The sequence below is a fragment of the Oncorhynchus masou genome, chromosome 6 (genome assembly GCF_036934945.1).
Source record: "Oncorhynchus masou masou isolate Uvic2021 chromosome 6, UVic_Omas_1.1, whole genome shotgun sequence".
Classification (NCBI taxonomy): domain Eukaryota; kingdom Metazoa; phylum Chordata; class Actinopteri; order Salmoniformes; family Salmonidae; genus Oncorhynchus; species Oncorhynchus masou.
In genome coordinates this window covers 65753045-65765792 of record NC_088217.1, presented here as the reverse complement: position 1 = coordinate 65765792, position 12748 = coordinate 65753045, and the positions used below count along the sequence as shown (strand labels likewise).

At 43.2% G+C, this 12748-nt stretch overlaps 1 protein-coding gene across 2 annotated transcripts; it reads right to left on the bottom strand.

Annotated features, from left to right (window-relative positions):
- Positions 1-2164: 2164 nt before the first annotated feature.
- On the bottom strand, positions 2165-12103 carry LOC135542443 (uncharacterized). Of its 2 annotated transcripts, none has more exons than XM_064969389.1 (5): positions 6752-12103; positions 5098-5413; positions 4485-4751; positions 4254-4406; positions 2165-3944 (listed from the first exon to the last, which is right to left on the bottom strand). In XM_064969389.1, the coding sequence occupies exons 2-5, from the start codon at positions 5396-5398 to the stop codon at positions 3775-3777; spliced, it is 891 nt and encodes a 296-aa protein (XP_064825461.1). In that variant the 5' UTR covers positions 5399-5413; positions 6752-12103; the 3' UTR covers positions 2165-3774. The 2 variants fall into 2 exon arrangements, with proteins under 2 accessions (XP_064825461.1, XP_064825460.1); XM_064969388.1 differs by having other exon boundaries at positions 11981-12103.
- Between the last annotated feature and the right edge of the window lie 645 nt (positions 12104-12748).

The following is a 12748-nucleotide window of genomic DNA, read 5'->3' as shown; positions in this document are numbered from 1 at the left end:
CCTATGGAAGAGATGCAAAGATGTCTTTGTGCTCGGGGAAGGAAGTCAGCAGGAACTAAATTAATTCCAAACTCCGCTAAACAAGAGCTCTGAATAACTCAAATTCCCCATGCAGACTGATGAGAGAAAAATAAACTACCTGGATTTATGGATCAAAGAGAATGATGCATTACACAGAGTTATACACAAAGCCCACAGACCGCAATACCCTGCTGCGTGCGGATAGTATGCATCCCCTTCCCCTCAAGAATGGTCTACCATACAGCTAGCTACGCAGGGTTAAATTCATCTGTGGCCACCAGTCAGATTTCGACAGCAATGCTAAGACAATGACAAGATAAGTTCAAAATGAGAGGCTACAAGGACAAAACCCTTGATGCTGCAATAATGAACATCTCAATATCTCAGTTTGCTAAAAAAACTAAACCGAAGAAGAAAAACAATTCAACAGTCTGTGTGTTCAGAGAAAATGAAAGCGAGTAATCTATCTCATCACCTGTTCATGTGAAAAAGCCTATGTAGGACAAACGAAAAGACAAGTAAAATAACGCCTTGCTGAACACCGCAGCTCAATCAGGTGTAAGAATACTGACTATCAAGTAGCAGCTCACTTTGAAGCTAACCATCCTCTCCCATCAAATACACAGGCATTGAGCATGTTCATCTACCTAGGAAAGGAGGTAAAACTCGAGATCCTACTACAACAGAGAGAGGCCTACCGGATGTCCTGTCTAAAAACATTGACCCCTAGTGGTCTGAAAGTTGACTCTGATCTCAGGCCCTTCTTATGAACAATAAGTCTTATAAATGAATATATTATTTCTACGGCTTATTAGCGTACACCCAATACATTCCCCCTTTTGATGCTTATTATGCATTATGGTTGAACCAAAATATTACATGTAACAAAAATTTAATGAATTTGGAAACAATTCAATATTATACAGTGCATTCGGAAAGTATTCAGCCCGCTTGACTTTTTCCACATTTTGTTACGTTACAGCCTTATTCTAAAATGTATTAAATAGTTTTTTTCCCCCTCATCAATCTACACATAATACCCCACAATGACAAAGCAAAAAAAAGTTTAGACATTTTTCCAAATGTGTTAAAGATAAATAACTGCCTCTCCAGAGATGATTGATTGGGTTCAAGTCCGGCCACTGGCTGGGCCACTCAATGACATTCAGAGACTTGTTCCGAAGCCACTCCTGCATTGTCTTGGCTGTGTGCTTAGGGTCGTTGTCCTGTTGGAAGGTGAACCTTCGCCCCAGTCTGAGGCCCTGAGGGCTCTGGAGCAGATTTTCATCAAGGATCTCTGTACTTTGCGCCGTTCAATGTACCCTCGATCCGACGAGTCTGCCAGTTCCCGTCACTGAAAAACATCATCAGAGCATCATACTGCCATCACCATGTTTCACTGTAGGGATGGTGCCAGGTTTCCTCCAGATGTGACGCTTTGCATTCATCAGACAAGAGAATCTTGTTTCTCATGTTCTGAGTCCTTTAGGTGCCTTTTGGCAAACTCCAAGTAGGCTGTCATGTGTCTTTTACTGAGGAGTGTCTTCCGTCTGGCCACTCTACCATAAAGGCCTGATTGGTGGAGTGCTGCAGAGATGGTTCTCCAATCTCCACAGAGGAACTCTGTCAAGAGTGACCATTGGGTTCTTGGTCACCTCCCTGACCAAGGCCCTTTTCCACAATTGCTCAGTTTGGCCGGGACGGCCAGCTCTGGGAAGTCTTGCTGGTTCCAAACCTCTTCTTGGGACCATCAATGCTGCAGAATTATTTTGGCACCTTTCCCCAGATCTGTGCCACGACACAATCCTGTCTTGGTGCTTTACAGACAATTCCTTTGACCTCATGGCTTGGTTTTTGATCTGACATGCACTGTCAACTGTGGGACCTTATATAGACAGGTGTGTGCCTTTCCAAATCATGTCCAATCAATTGAATTAACCACAGGTGGACCCCAATCAAGTTGTAGAAACAGCTCCAGGATGATCAATGGAAACAGGATGCAACTGAGCTCAATTTCGAGTCTCATAGCAAAGGGTCTGAATACTTATGTAAATAAGTAATATTTTTAATTTTGAATAAATTTGCAAACATTTCTAAAAAACTTTTTTCACTTTGTCATTATGGGGTATTTTGTGTAGATTGATGAGGATTTTTTTTTATTTAATCAAATTTATAATAAGGCTGTAATGTAACAAAATGTGGAAAAAGGGAGGGATCTGAAAACTTTCCGAATGCACTGTATTTAAGTTTCACTCAATTAATTTACACCCCTCACTATTGTTATTGGTTACACTAATTGCACCGTTTGTCTTCCTAACCTGGTTCATGCATTCATGACATTACCCTGAAGAAGGCACAGTGATGCCGAAACTTTGGTGTTTTACCCAATAAATGACTGGGAGTTGTTATATATAGGTCTTGCGACTCTTTATGTATTGTGATAGCTTACAAATAAAAGGGAGTTAACAATGACAAACATCACAACCTGGAACGACAACAGATACATGTTGATTGATTTAAACATTGTTTCATATTTGGTTGGTTTCCTGGACACAGATCAAGCCTAGTCCTAGACTCAACTGCTACTGTTAATAGAGAATCTCCATTGAACATCATTCTTAGTCAAGGACCAGGCTTAATCTGTGTCTGGGAAACTGGCCAAATAAGTGGTAGCCAAAAATCTTGAGTACAGAAAACGGCAAATCATGAGCACACTCACAATATACACCTAATCTGTATCTGTGTAGATGAGCACAGCATCACATTTACATCCCAGTGCCACAGATTTAGCTTATCTGGTATTGCAGAGTGGCGCATTAGGGTTGATTGTCCTGCTGCAGAAGACAGGGTTTCAAACCGTGCACCATTTCAATGTGCAGGGCACAGGAGGTTGGTGGCACCTTAATTGGGGAGGACGGGCTCTTGGTAATGGCTGGAGCGGAATTAGTGGAATGGTATCAAGTCCATCCAACACATGGTTTCTATGTGTTTGGTGCCATTCTATTTGCGCAGTTCTAGCCATTATTACGGGCCGTTCTCCACTCAGCAGCCTCCACTGGTGCAGGGGCATACATCAAGTAGGCTATTCTTAACATCACACACATAAGATCAGGGTCATATTCATTAGTGCATACTGTAGCAAAACGTTATGCAATGGAATAGGGAAATTAATGTTTGTTATTGAGTAAGTTCAGGGAGTCACTCCCTCTTTCGGTTCATTTTCTTCTGCTTGATGTCAGTGAATATGACCCAGAAAAGTGTTCAAACAAAGTATTACTGTCAGGGACGGATATCCTACTGTACAGCAACAGAGCCTCGTTCAGGTCGGTGTAACGTTACTGAACGTTCAGATAAAAATGTATTGTGTACAACATGACTGGCCAATATTATAGATAGACATATCAGAATTATGAGTTGTGTCTGAATAGGAAATTGAGTCAGCTCTATCAATTCTATAGTTTTTGAGTGCTTCTTTTTTGTTTTTGAGTGCTTCACCTCACTGAATACACCTGGGGCACATTCAGCAGGGTGCAACATTGTTGGATGATCAGATAGAAATATAATATGTAGAACAGACAAGCCTCTCTTACCTGTAGAATAAGGAACCATGTTAGCTCTATTAATGACATTTCTATCACCAGTTTCTGAACATTTCCCCTCACCGAATACATGTAACAATAGCGGGAAAGTCAAAGATGCATTGTCCAATCAGAGCAAGATTTTTGGTAATGATGTGTCCACTGTCCAGCCATATCAAAGCAAAGGGAGTTCAGGGGTTTGGAGAAGCTCCTGTCCTTGGTCTGAGTCTCTGAGGGCGAAGACTGTCACACCTGAACTGTACGCTGCGGGGATCACGACATGGCTCATCCTAAACTGATCTTCATCATCATGGTCTTCCTCACGAATCATCTGCCTCAATTGACCTAAGGGAGTAAAGGACCACACGCACACAAACGCACAGGTGTGCACACACACATGCGTCATTGACATCCTGCTTTGGCAGAACTAAATTGTGTGTTATTCTGAGACAAAGAGTGAGAGAGAGAGAGACAGACATAGGGCGCCTTCCAGTGCCCAGGCGTTACTGACGCATGCCAGATCTTAAAGTGGCTGGATAGGTATTTTACATAACACAGTCGATAACGTGCCACACAACCATTGGTTGATGCATGCAACATCTAAGCAGGGGAACATGACCAGAGTAACAGAGATCAGTGATATCTCTCTCTCACCCTCCACATCCAGGGCTTTCCAGCGTGGGTCAGACTGGTCGTCTGATAGGCTAGACAGAGGGGCGTCAGCTGTCAATCTCAGCAGCACATCCTCTCGACGTATCAGCAACACAGATTCACTGCAGAGTCGCTGATGCACCTCCCGCTCACTCACTGGGACATAGAATGCATGAAGTCACACACAGGCTATACTCTCTCACACACACACACAGACACACACACACGACTTACCCACATCCAGGGGGTTGGTCATATAGACAGTGCCGGGTCCGACCCCAAAGATGAGTTGGTGGTGCCATGCGTCGGGAACCTCCTCTCCCTCTGGCACTGCCAGCTGCATGTTCATGGTGGCCACGGGCACTGCCCCTTTCTGGATCCACTGTGCCAGCCAGGGTACCAGCCTCACCCGCCGGCGAGGGTGGAGGGGGAAGTGGCGACCCAGCACGCGCCCACCACTGGCCTGCTCCGCCCCAGCTATCAGCTGTGCGTGTGTGGCGCCTGTGAGAGGGGAAGAGACAGAGAGGAGGGTGTATCACAGATATACAACAGTGGAAAATAAATACAGAAACACAAACACACAAGCACGCACACACACAGACATGGTTGAGGGCCTGTGGTCCAGTTAGAGAAATTGTGGTATAATGAGGAAGTTCTAAGGGTTGTGGTCAGAGTAGACTGCTGGATGAGTGTTGTGGTTGGCTGTTGTGTTAAGTCAAATCAGGGTTGGGGCCAAAGATTCTTGTCATAAATTGTGGTAATTAGGTTAGATTGCGGTCAGGTGATTATTGTGAAAACAGTGCACGGTTGTTAGCTAAAAAGAACAAGGAGAGTAAGCGGTCAATACCAGCCTTGCTCCGGGAGAACAGGTAATCGGGCAGCGGCGCCTCGTTCCTCCTCAGGCACGTCCGCACACACCGGTCAGCCGTCTCGGGTGCCACAATGATGCCGAGGGCCTGTAGGACGTCCACTACGGCCGTTGCCCCACAGGCGGACGCTCCTATCTGCATGGTCTGCCTCTCCACTGCCTCCTGGATGGACCATAACATAGCCCCTTGTCCCTGCCTTTCCTCTCCCTCTTTGGGACATTGGGATGCACAGCAAGCAGTTTCAGTCTGCTTCTCCTCATGAGGATGCTCTCCCTCCATCTTCACAATTCACACCTGTTGAAAAACGACTTATATGATGATCATATTTATTTTTTAGACTGCATTGCATATTGATATGCTTGACCGATACAGACTCTTATCAGAATCACTGTTATGAGTTGTATAGTTATGCTAGGTCGGTGAGAATCGCACACGGAGCCTTTTGATCTGAATCTACATTTGGGGAATACTGACAAGTAGCCCAATAATAGACTACCTTACAGTACATGTTCTATATAAAAGACAAATGCAAAATATGCACTTACTGTCCACTGTTTTACAGTTGCAGAAGACAGTATTTTTCAGTGACAACAAAGGTGTAATCATTAGCCAAACAGTTGCAACTAAGACTAGAGTTCTTATTGGACAAATTCAGGTAGGTCCCTTCCCAATTCGTTCCGTTTGCTTCCGCTTAAGAAATGTTTTGTTCAATGTCTGAACTTCTGAGAGTTGGCTTAACATTGGACCAGAGCTACAAGCTTGTGTGTGCCAGTAGCGGTGAGGGTGACCACATGTCCCGGATTGTGCGGGACAGTCATGCATTTTGACCCTCTGTCCCGCAACAAAACAATCATGTCCGACATTTTATCAACAAATTCAAACAACACTAATTTAGAAAAAAGGTTAATTTGTCTCTTATTTTAGTCACACATTACAACTTGTCTCTTGCAGTCACAAAAAAATGTATATATCATAAGGATGTGGGAGCCTAAGCCTACTGGTAATGTTAAACACTTCTCCAATCGTTGTTGAGATTTGATATTCTGCGCAAGACGAGAAGTAGGCCAATGTCACAGATAGGCCCATTGTCAACCAATCATATTTCTTAAATCCTTTCGGCTTAAATTCCAGCTCAACTTGAAGAGGACAGTAGGCCTAACTGCCAAATGTTTTTATTAATGTAGGCTGTTCAGGGAATGTCCCGCAAAATCATCCGGTTGTCCTGCATTTGGGTCTTTTAAATGATTCCACCCTAGTAGTGATGCGTGAGTAACATCACTGGGGAAGCATGTAACAAGCAAGGTCGAGCATGACCTACAGCAAGGTCGAGCAAGGTCATGTTTCTGACATTTTCGGCCTACGAAACAACTATACATTTAGAACCACAGAGTTACCGCAAGTCGTAAAGAAAACAGGAGCTGCCGCCACTATTCCAGCACCATTTCAATTTCAATATTTTAACATCATCTAATCACCTATGCTTAGTCTAATACAGTGACAACTAAAAGATACCAAAAACGATTTAGTCCAATCAACCTAAACTAAATATGGTGTGGCTGTCCATGGTTCCGATTTCTGTGTGTGTGAGTGTGTGTGTGTGTGTTTGCAAGTAGAAAAAACATGTTGACTCACCCTACTTGTAGAAACGCCAATGCCGTCCTTTTCTTTCATGTTGCCAAAACAGTCTATGACTCTCTCATACAGTACACAGTTCAGTTTCTGTTGTCCTAGGCTACCTGGCTAAAATGCTTGCTCGCTAGCCTAACTTAACTTCAGGGGCAACAATGCGCCAGGCCAGCTAGTAAACATTAGCATACTACATCTAGCTACATGTTGAACTTCCATCCTCTCAGGTCAGTGTATGGTCAGGGCACAATGTATGAATGTATGGTTGGATCAGAATCACATAAAAAAAGTCAAAATTCCTATCTCCATGATGTTTGGTTTCTGATGTGATTGCTCTGAAGCCAAATCCAAACTGGCTTCATTGACACTTTTTTTTTTGGCACACAATGACCATTCACAGCTGAGATCACTCACTTAAGCTCAACGCTGGTTGGCTATTATTTAATAAAGGGAGGCCAAATGCTTGCAACAATGTAATACTCTATTTTGACCAGACAGCATCAAATAGATAACTGTTTTGTTTCGCTCGGATGCTTTCTCCAGTGAGATACATTCAACTTGTTGAATAACACTTATGAAACACAGAGAGACGAAAGATAAATTATTATTATTTTATTTTTTACAAATGATTTTTTTTGTAAATTCTTTGGGGAATCCTTTCTTCCCTTGGCATCCATGAAAACACGCCACTGGTGTGTGCGCAGAGTACCACCAACATTTAAATGAAAAGACTTAACTATAGTATCCTTAACTAGCATTGAAAAAGTGAATTATTATTCTCTAATTTAAAAAATCAGCGCAGATTCGAGTCCCTTGTGAGAATATGTCTGTCAGTGGGTAACCTGCCATTCGTTCTATTGATCAACGTGCAATCACTGGAGAATAAACTGGATGAGCTCCGTTTGAGACTATCTTACCAACAGAACATCTTATAAACTGTAATATATTATGTTTCACCAAGTTGTGGATGAACGACGACACTGGGTTTTCCGTGCATCGGCAAGACAGAACAGCTACCTCTGGTAAGACGAGGGGTGGTGGTGTGTGTCCATTTGTCAATAACAGCTGGTGTGCAATGTCTAATATTAAGGAAGTCTCGAGATATTGTTCCCCTGAGGTACAGTACCTCATGATCAGGGGTGAAAAAAGTACCCAATTGTCATACTTGAGTAAAAGTAGAACAACGTGGGGCCTCCCGGGTGGCGCAGTGGTCGAGGGCACTGCATTGCATTGCTAGCTGTGCGACACCAGACTCTGTCGCAGCCATGAGGTCCATGGGGCGACGCACAATTGGCCTAGCGTTGTCCCGATTAGGGAGGGCTTGGCCGGTAGGGATATCCTTGTCTCATCGCGCACTAGCGACTCCTGTGGCGGGCCGGGCGCCAACCAGGTCGCCAGGTGCATGGTGTTTCCTCTGACACATTTGTGCGGCTGGCTTCCGAGTTGGATGCGCACTGTGTTAAGAAGCAGTGCGGCTTGGTTGGGTTTCGGAGGATGCATGGCTTTCGACCTTCGTCTCTCCCGAGCCCGTATGGGAGTTGTAGAGATGAGACAAGATAGCAACTACTAACAATTGGATACCACGAAATTGGGGAGAAAAGGGGGTAACATTTTTTTTAAGTAGAACTACTTTAATAATAAATGTACTTTAAATATACTTAAGTATCAAAAGTAAATGTCATTGCTAAAATATCCATAAGAATCAAAAGTATAAATTATTTCAAATTCCTTATATTAAGCAAACCAGACAGCATCATTTTATTTACGGATAGCCATGGGCACACTCCAACACAGACATAATTTACAAATTACACATGTGTTTAGTGAGTCTGCCAGATCAAAGGCAGTAGGGATGACCAGGGATGTTTGCTTGATTAGGTTGTGAATTAGACCATTTTCCTGTCCTGCTAAGCAGTCAAAATGTAAAGAGTACTTTTGTGAGCCAGGGAAAATGTATGGAGTAAAAAGTACATAATTTTCTTTAAGAATGTAGTGAACCACGGTGCCGGAGGAGATGGCCGCCGTTTTACGGTCTCCTAACCAATTGTGCAATTATGTGTTTTTTCCCAGCAATATTTGTAAATTATTTTGTACATAATGTTTTTGCAACCGTATCTTACGGAAGAAAAGAGCTTCTGCATATCAGGACAGCGATCACTCACCTCGGATTAGACAAAGATTTCTTCAACAACAACAAGCAGGACACACACGATATTCTCCAAACACCCCACAGGGCATACATCCCAATTTTTCGCAAAAGGAAGCGAGGCAGAGGACGAAGAGCCGGATGCCTCGTCCGGACCCACAGAAGGCAGAACTAGGAAAGCTGCCGTTACCGTCAATATTACTCGCCAACGTGCAATCATTGGACAATAAACTGATATCCTACCAACGGGACATCAAACATTTTAATATCCTATGCTTCACGGAATCGTGGCCGAATGACAACATGGATATTCAGCTAGCGGGAAACACGCTGCACCGGCAGGATAGAACAGCACACTCCGGTAAGACGAGGGGGGGGGGGGTCTGTGCATATTTGTAAACAACAGGTGGTGCACGAAATCTAAGGAAGTCTCTAGATTTTGCTCGCCTGAAGTAGAGTATATTGTGATAAACTGCAGGCCAACACTACTTGCCGAGAGAGTTCTCAGCTATACACTTCGTGGCTGTTTATTTACCACCACAGACAGATGCTGGCACTAAGACCGTACTCAGTCAGCTGTTTAAGGAAATAAGCAAACAGGAAACCACTCACCCAGAGGCGGCGCTCCTAGTGGCCGGAGACTTTAATGCAGGGAAACTTAAATCAGTTCTACCAAATCTCTATCAACATGTTAAATGTGCAACCAGAAGGAAAACAATTCTAGATCACCTGTACTCCACACAGAGATGCGTACAAAGCTCTCCCTCGCCCTCCATTTGGTAAATCCGACCACAACTCTATCCTCCTGATTCCTGCTTACAAGCAAAACTTAAAGCAGGAAGCACCAGTGACTCGGTCTATAACAAATGGTCAGATGAAGCAGATGCTAAACTACAGGACTGCTTTGCTATCACAGACTGGAACATGTTCCGGGATTCTTCCGATGACATTGAGGAACACACCACATCAGTCACTGCTTTATCAATAAGTGCATTGAGGACGTCGTCCCCACAGTGACTGTACGTACATACCCCAACCAGAAGCCAGGGATTACAGGCAACATTTGCACTGAGCTAAAGGGTAGAGCTGCCTCTTTCAAGGTGCAGGCTCTAACCCGGAAGCTTACAAGAAATCCCGCTATGCCCTGCGACGAACCATCAAACAGGCAAAGCGTCAATACAGGGTTAAGATTGATTCATACCACACCGGCTCCGACGCTCGTCGGATGTGGCAGGGCTCGCAAACTATTACGGACTACAAAGGGAAGCACAGCCACGAGCTGCCCAGTGGCACGAGCCTATCAGACGAGCTAAATCACTTCTATGCTCGCTTTGAGGCAAGCAACACTGAGGCATGCATGAGAGCATCAGCTGTTCAGGACGACTGTGTGATCACACTCTCCGTAGCCGAGCATAGGACGACTGTGTGATCACACTCTCCGTAGCCGAGCATAGAAGACCTTTAAACAGGTCAACATACACAAGGCTGCGGGGCCAGATGGATTACCAGGACGTGTGCTCCGGGCATGTGCTGACCAACTGGCAGGTGTCTTCACTGACATTTTCAACATGTTCCTGATTGAGTCTGTAATACCAACATGTTTCAAGCAGACCACCATAGTCCTTGTGCCCATGAACACAAAGGCAACCTGCCTAAATGACTACAGACCCGTAGCACTCACGTCTGTAGCCATGAAGTGCTTTGAAAGCCTGGTAATGGCTCACATCAACACTATTATCCCAGAAACCCTAGACCCACTCCAATTTGCATACCACCCAAACAGATCCACAGATGATGCAATCTATATTGCACTCCACACTGCCCATTCCCACCTGGACAAAATGAACACCTATGTGAGAATGTTATTCATTGACTACAGCTCAGTGTACAACAAAGCTCATAAGGACCCTGGGACTAAACACCTCCCTCTGCAACTGGATCCTGGACTTCATGACAGGCCGCCCCCAGGTGGTGAGGGTAGGTAGCAACACATCTGCCATGCTGATCATCAAAAGGAGGAATCTACTGAGATGAACTTGATCAACCAAGTTGATTTCACCTTTCTTTCAATGCCACACACTTGTCACTAATTATCAGGACTTCCCCGACAGGCTCATTCACACCTTTTTTTGTACTTAAGTCCTGTCCAGTTTTTTTTTTTTTTTTTTTTTTTTTTTTACAGTTGTGTGTGTTCAAGTTAAGAGAAAGTTTATTTTCTATTATCCATGTGTATTTCCTTATTTTTGTTATTTGAGATATATTGGTTTAATAGTAATCCTTCTCACCTTTACCTTTTATGTTATGCAACCTGCTTGGAATGCATCTTCTTTGTTGCAGAACCACACACAAATCCAACTTTACCATGTCCAACCACAAGTCCTCAAAAAATATGTGAACTTTGGCACTGTCTCTGCCACAAGCTTGCTCTCTGAACGGTGCAGAGAACCCCTGGTGACATCGATCCAAGCAGGTTACCCATCTTGGGTTTATTAGACTATTTTTCAGCAGCCATGTTGGAAATGACCGCCAGCGGGTAATGGACTAAATCTGCGATGGCAATTATAGCCAAAAATATACGTATTTCAACATGACCAAGCTGTGTGAGAAATTTGCTGCTGGAATATGGTCAAAATGACCTCAATGAGGCACATATTATGGTCTTACGAGTATCTTATGATCAGAATTGTTGTCTACCTGTGGGGTTTATTTAATGAGTAAATCACATTACAAAGTCATTTTCATTTTGTTTGAAATTATTTTAACCTATTTTCTAACAGAAAATCTGGATGGCTGGTTGACTGACCGGCTACCCAGACTGGCTCCAATTTTTAGCTAATGTTCATTAAGCTATCTGGTGTTAGTGTACCAAGTGTGAAACTTGTATCATAAAATGGAACAATTATGTCACCTCTCCCTGGACGATACCGTAAAATAGGCGCTAAAGCTAGTTTGCGTCTATGAATGGGTTAACTGACACGTGACCGTGGTAGCTAGCTACTGTATAGCAAGCTAATCTTATCATCAAGAAGTCCCAAAGAGAAGTCTTCACAAAACCGAATGTAACGTAATTTTTTTTTAAGGACACTAACCTTAACACGAACCTAGATTTGCTCTGCTTCCTGATGTCTGCACTTTTACTATAATTGCAGAGTATGCAATGACAAGAAAAAGCAACTGTTCAGCATGCTATATTTAACGTTGATTCCGGTTGATTTGGTATATCCTCTGCCTGGATTGGACGAGAACATTTCCATGATGTATTACTATTGGTAGCCAAATATGTCAATCACTCATGGCACGCAATGAAAACGTCTTGGAGAGTCGTTGTCTGTATCTGCGGCAGCGAATGAGAGGGGTGAACACCATGACCACACGAGGGCAGTGATGTCCATTATATTCCAGGTAAGACATTTCAAATCACAAATGACTGTCAACAAAAGTTGAGGGATACTTTTAATACCTTCACTTTCATCCTCATCAGACTGACTGTTACAAGAACTGCATTTTGTTAGGGGGCAAAACACGTTAACAGGTATGTTTCTGCATTTACTTCTGTTCAATGTCACGTGGAGGTAAATTATTTATGAATGATTAAATCAAGAATAACAACATTTATGAAGTCCAGCTTTAATAATTTCTTGATTCAAATAATGTTGTCATAGAAAGTTGCACCTCTACATTCGCAAATGTTTGTGTTTCATTTGAAAGTTGTTTATGTATGACATAGTGTTGTAAAACAGGTTCAATATAGCCAGTTAAAAAAATATACGGGCAGATTCCAGACTAAAAGTACATTAACAATGTCATTATACAAACACTTGTATGTATTATGTTTGTTTGTTTGAATTATTGTCTTC

Bases quoted from the DNA above. Each gene is read 5' to 3' on its own strand.
- LOC135542443 (XM_064969389.1), bottom strand. From the start codon at position 5,398: ATGGAGGGAGAGCATCCTCATGAGGAGAAGCAGACTGAAACTGCTTGC. The intron at 4,752-5,097 runs GTATTGACCGCT...CCCCTCTCACAG, and splicing joins GTTCTCCCGGAGCAAGGCTG to GCGCCACACACGCACAGCTG. The intron at 3,945-4,253 runs GTGAGAGAGAGA...TTACTCCCTTAG, and splicing joins GAAAGCCCTGGATGTGGAGG to GTCAATTGAGGCAGATGATT.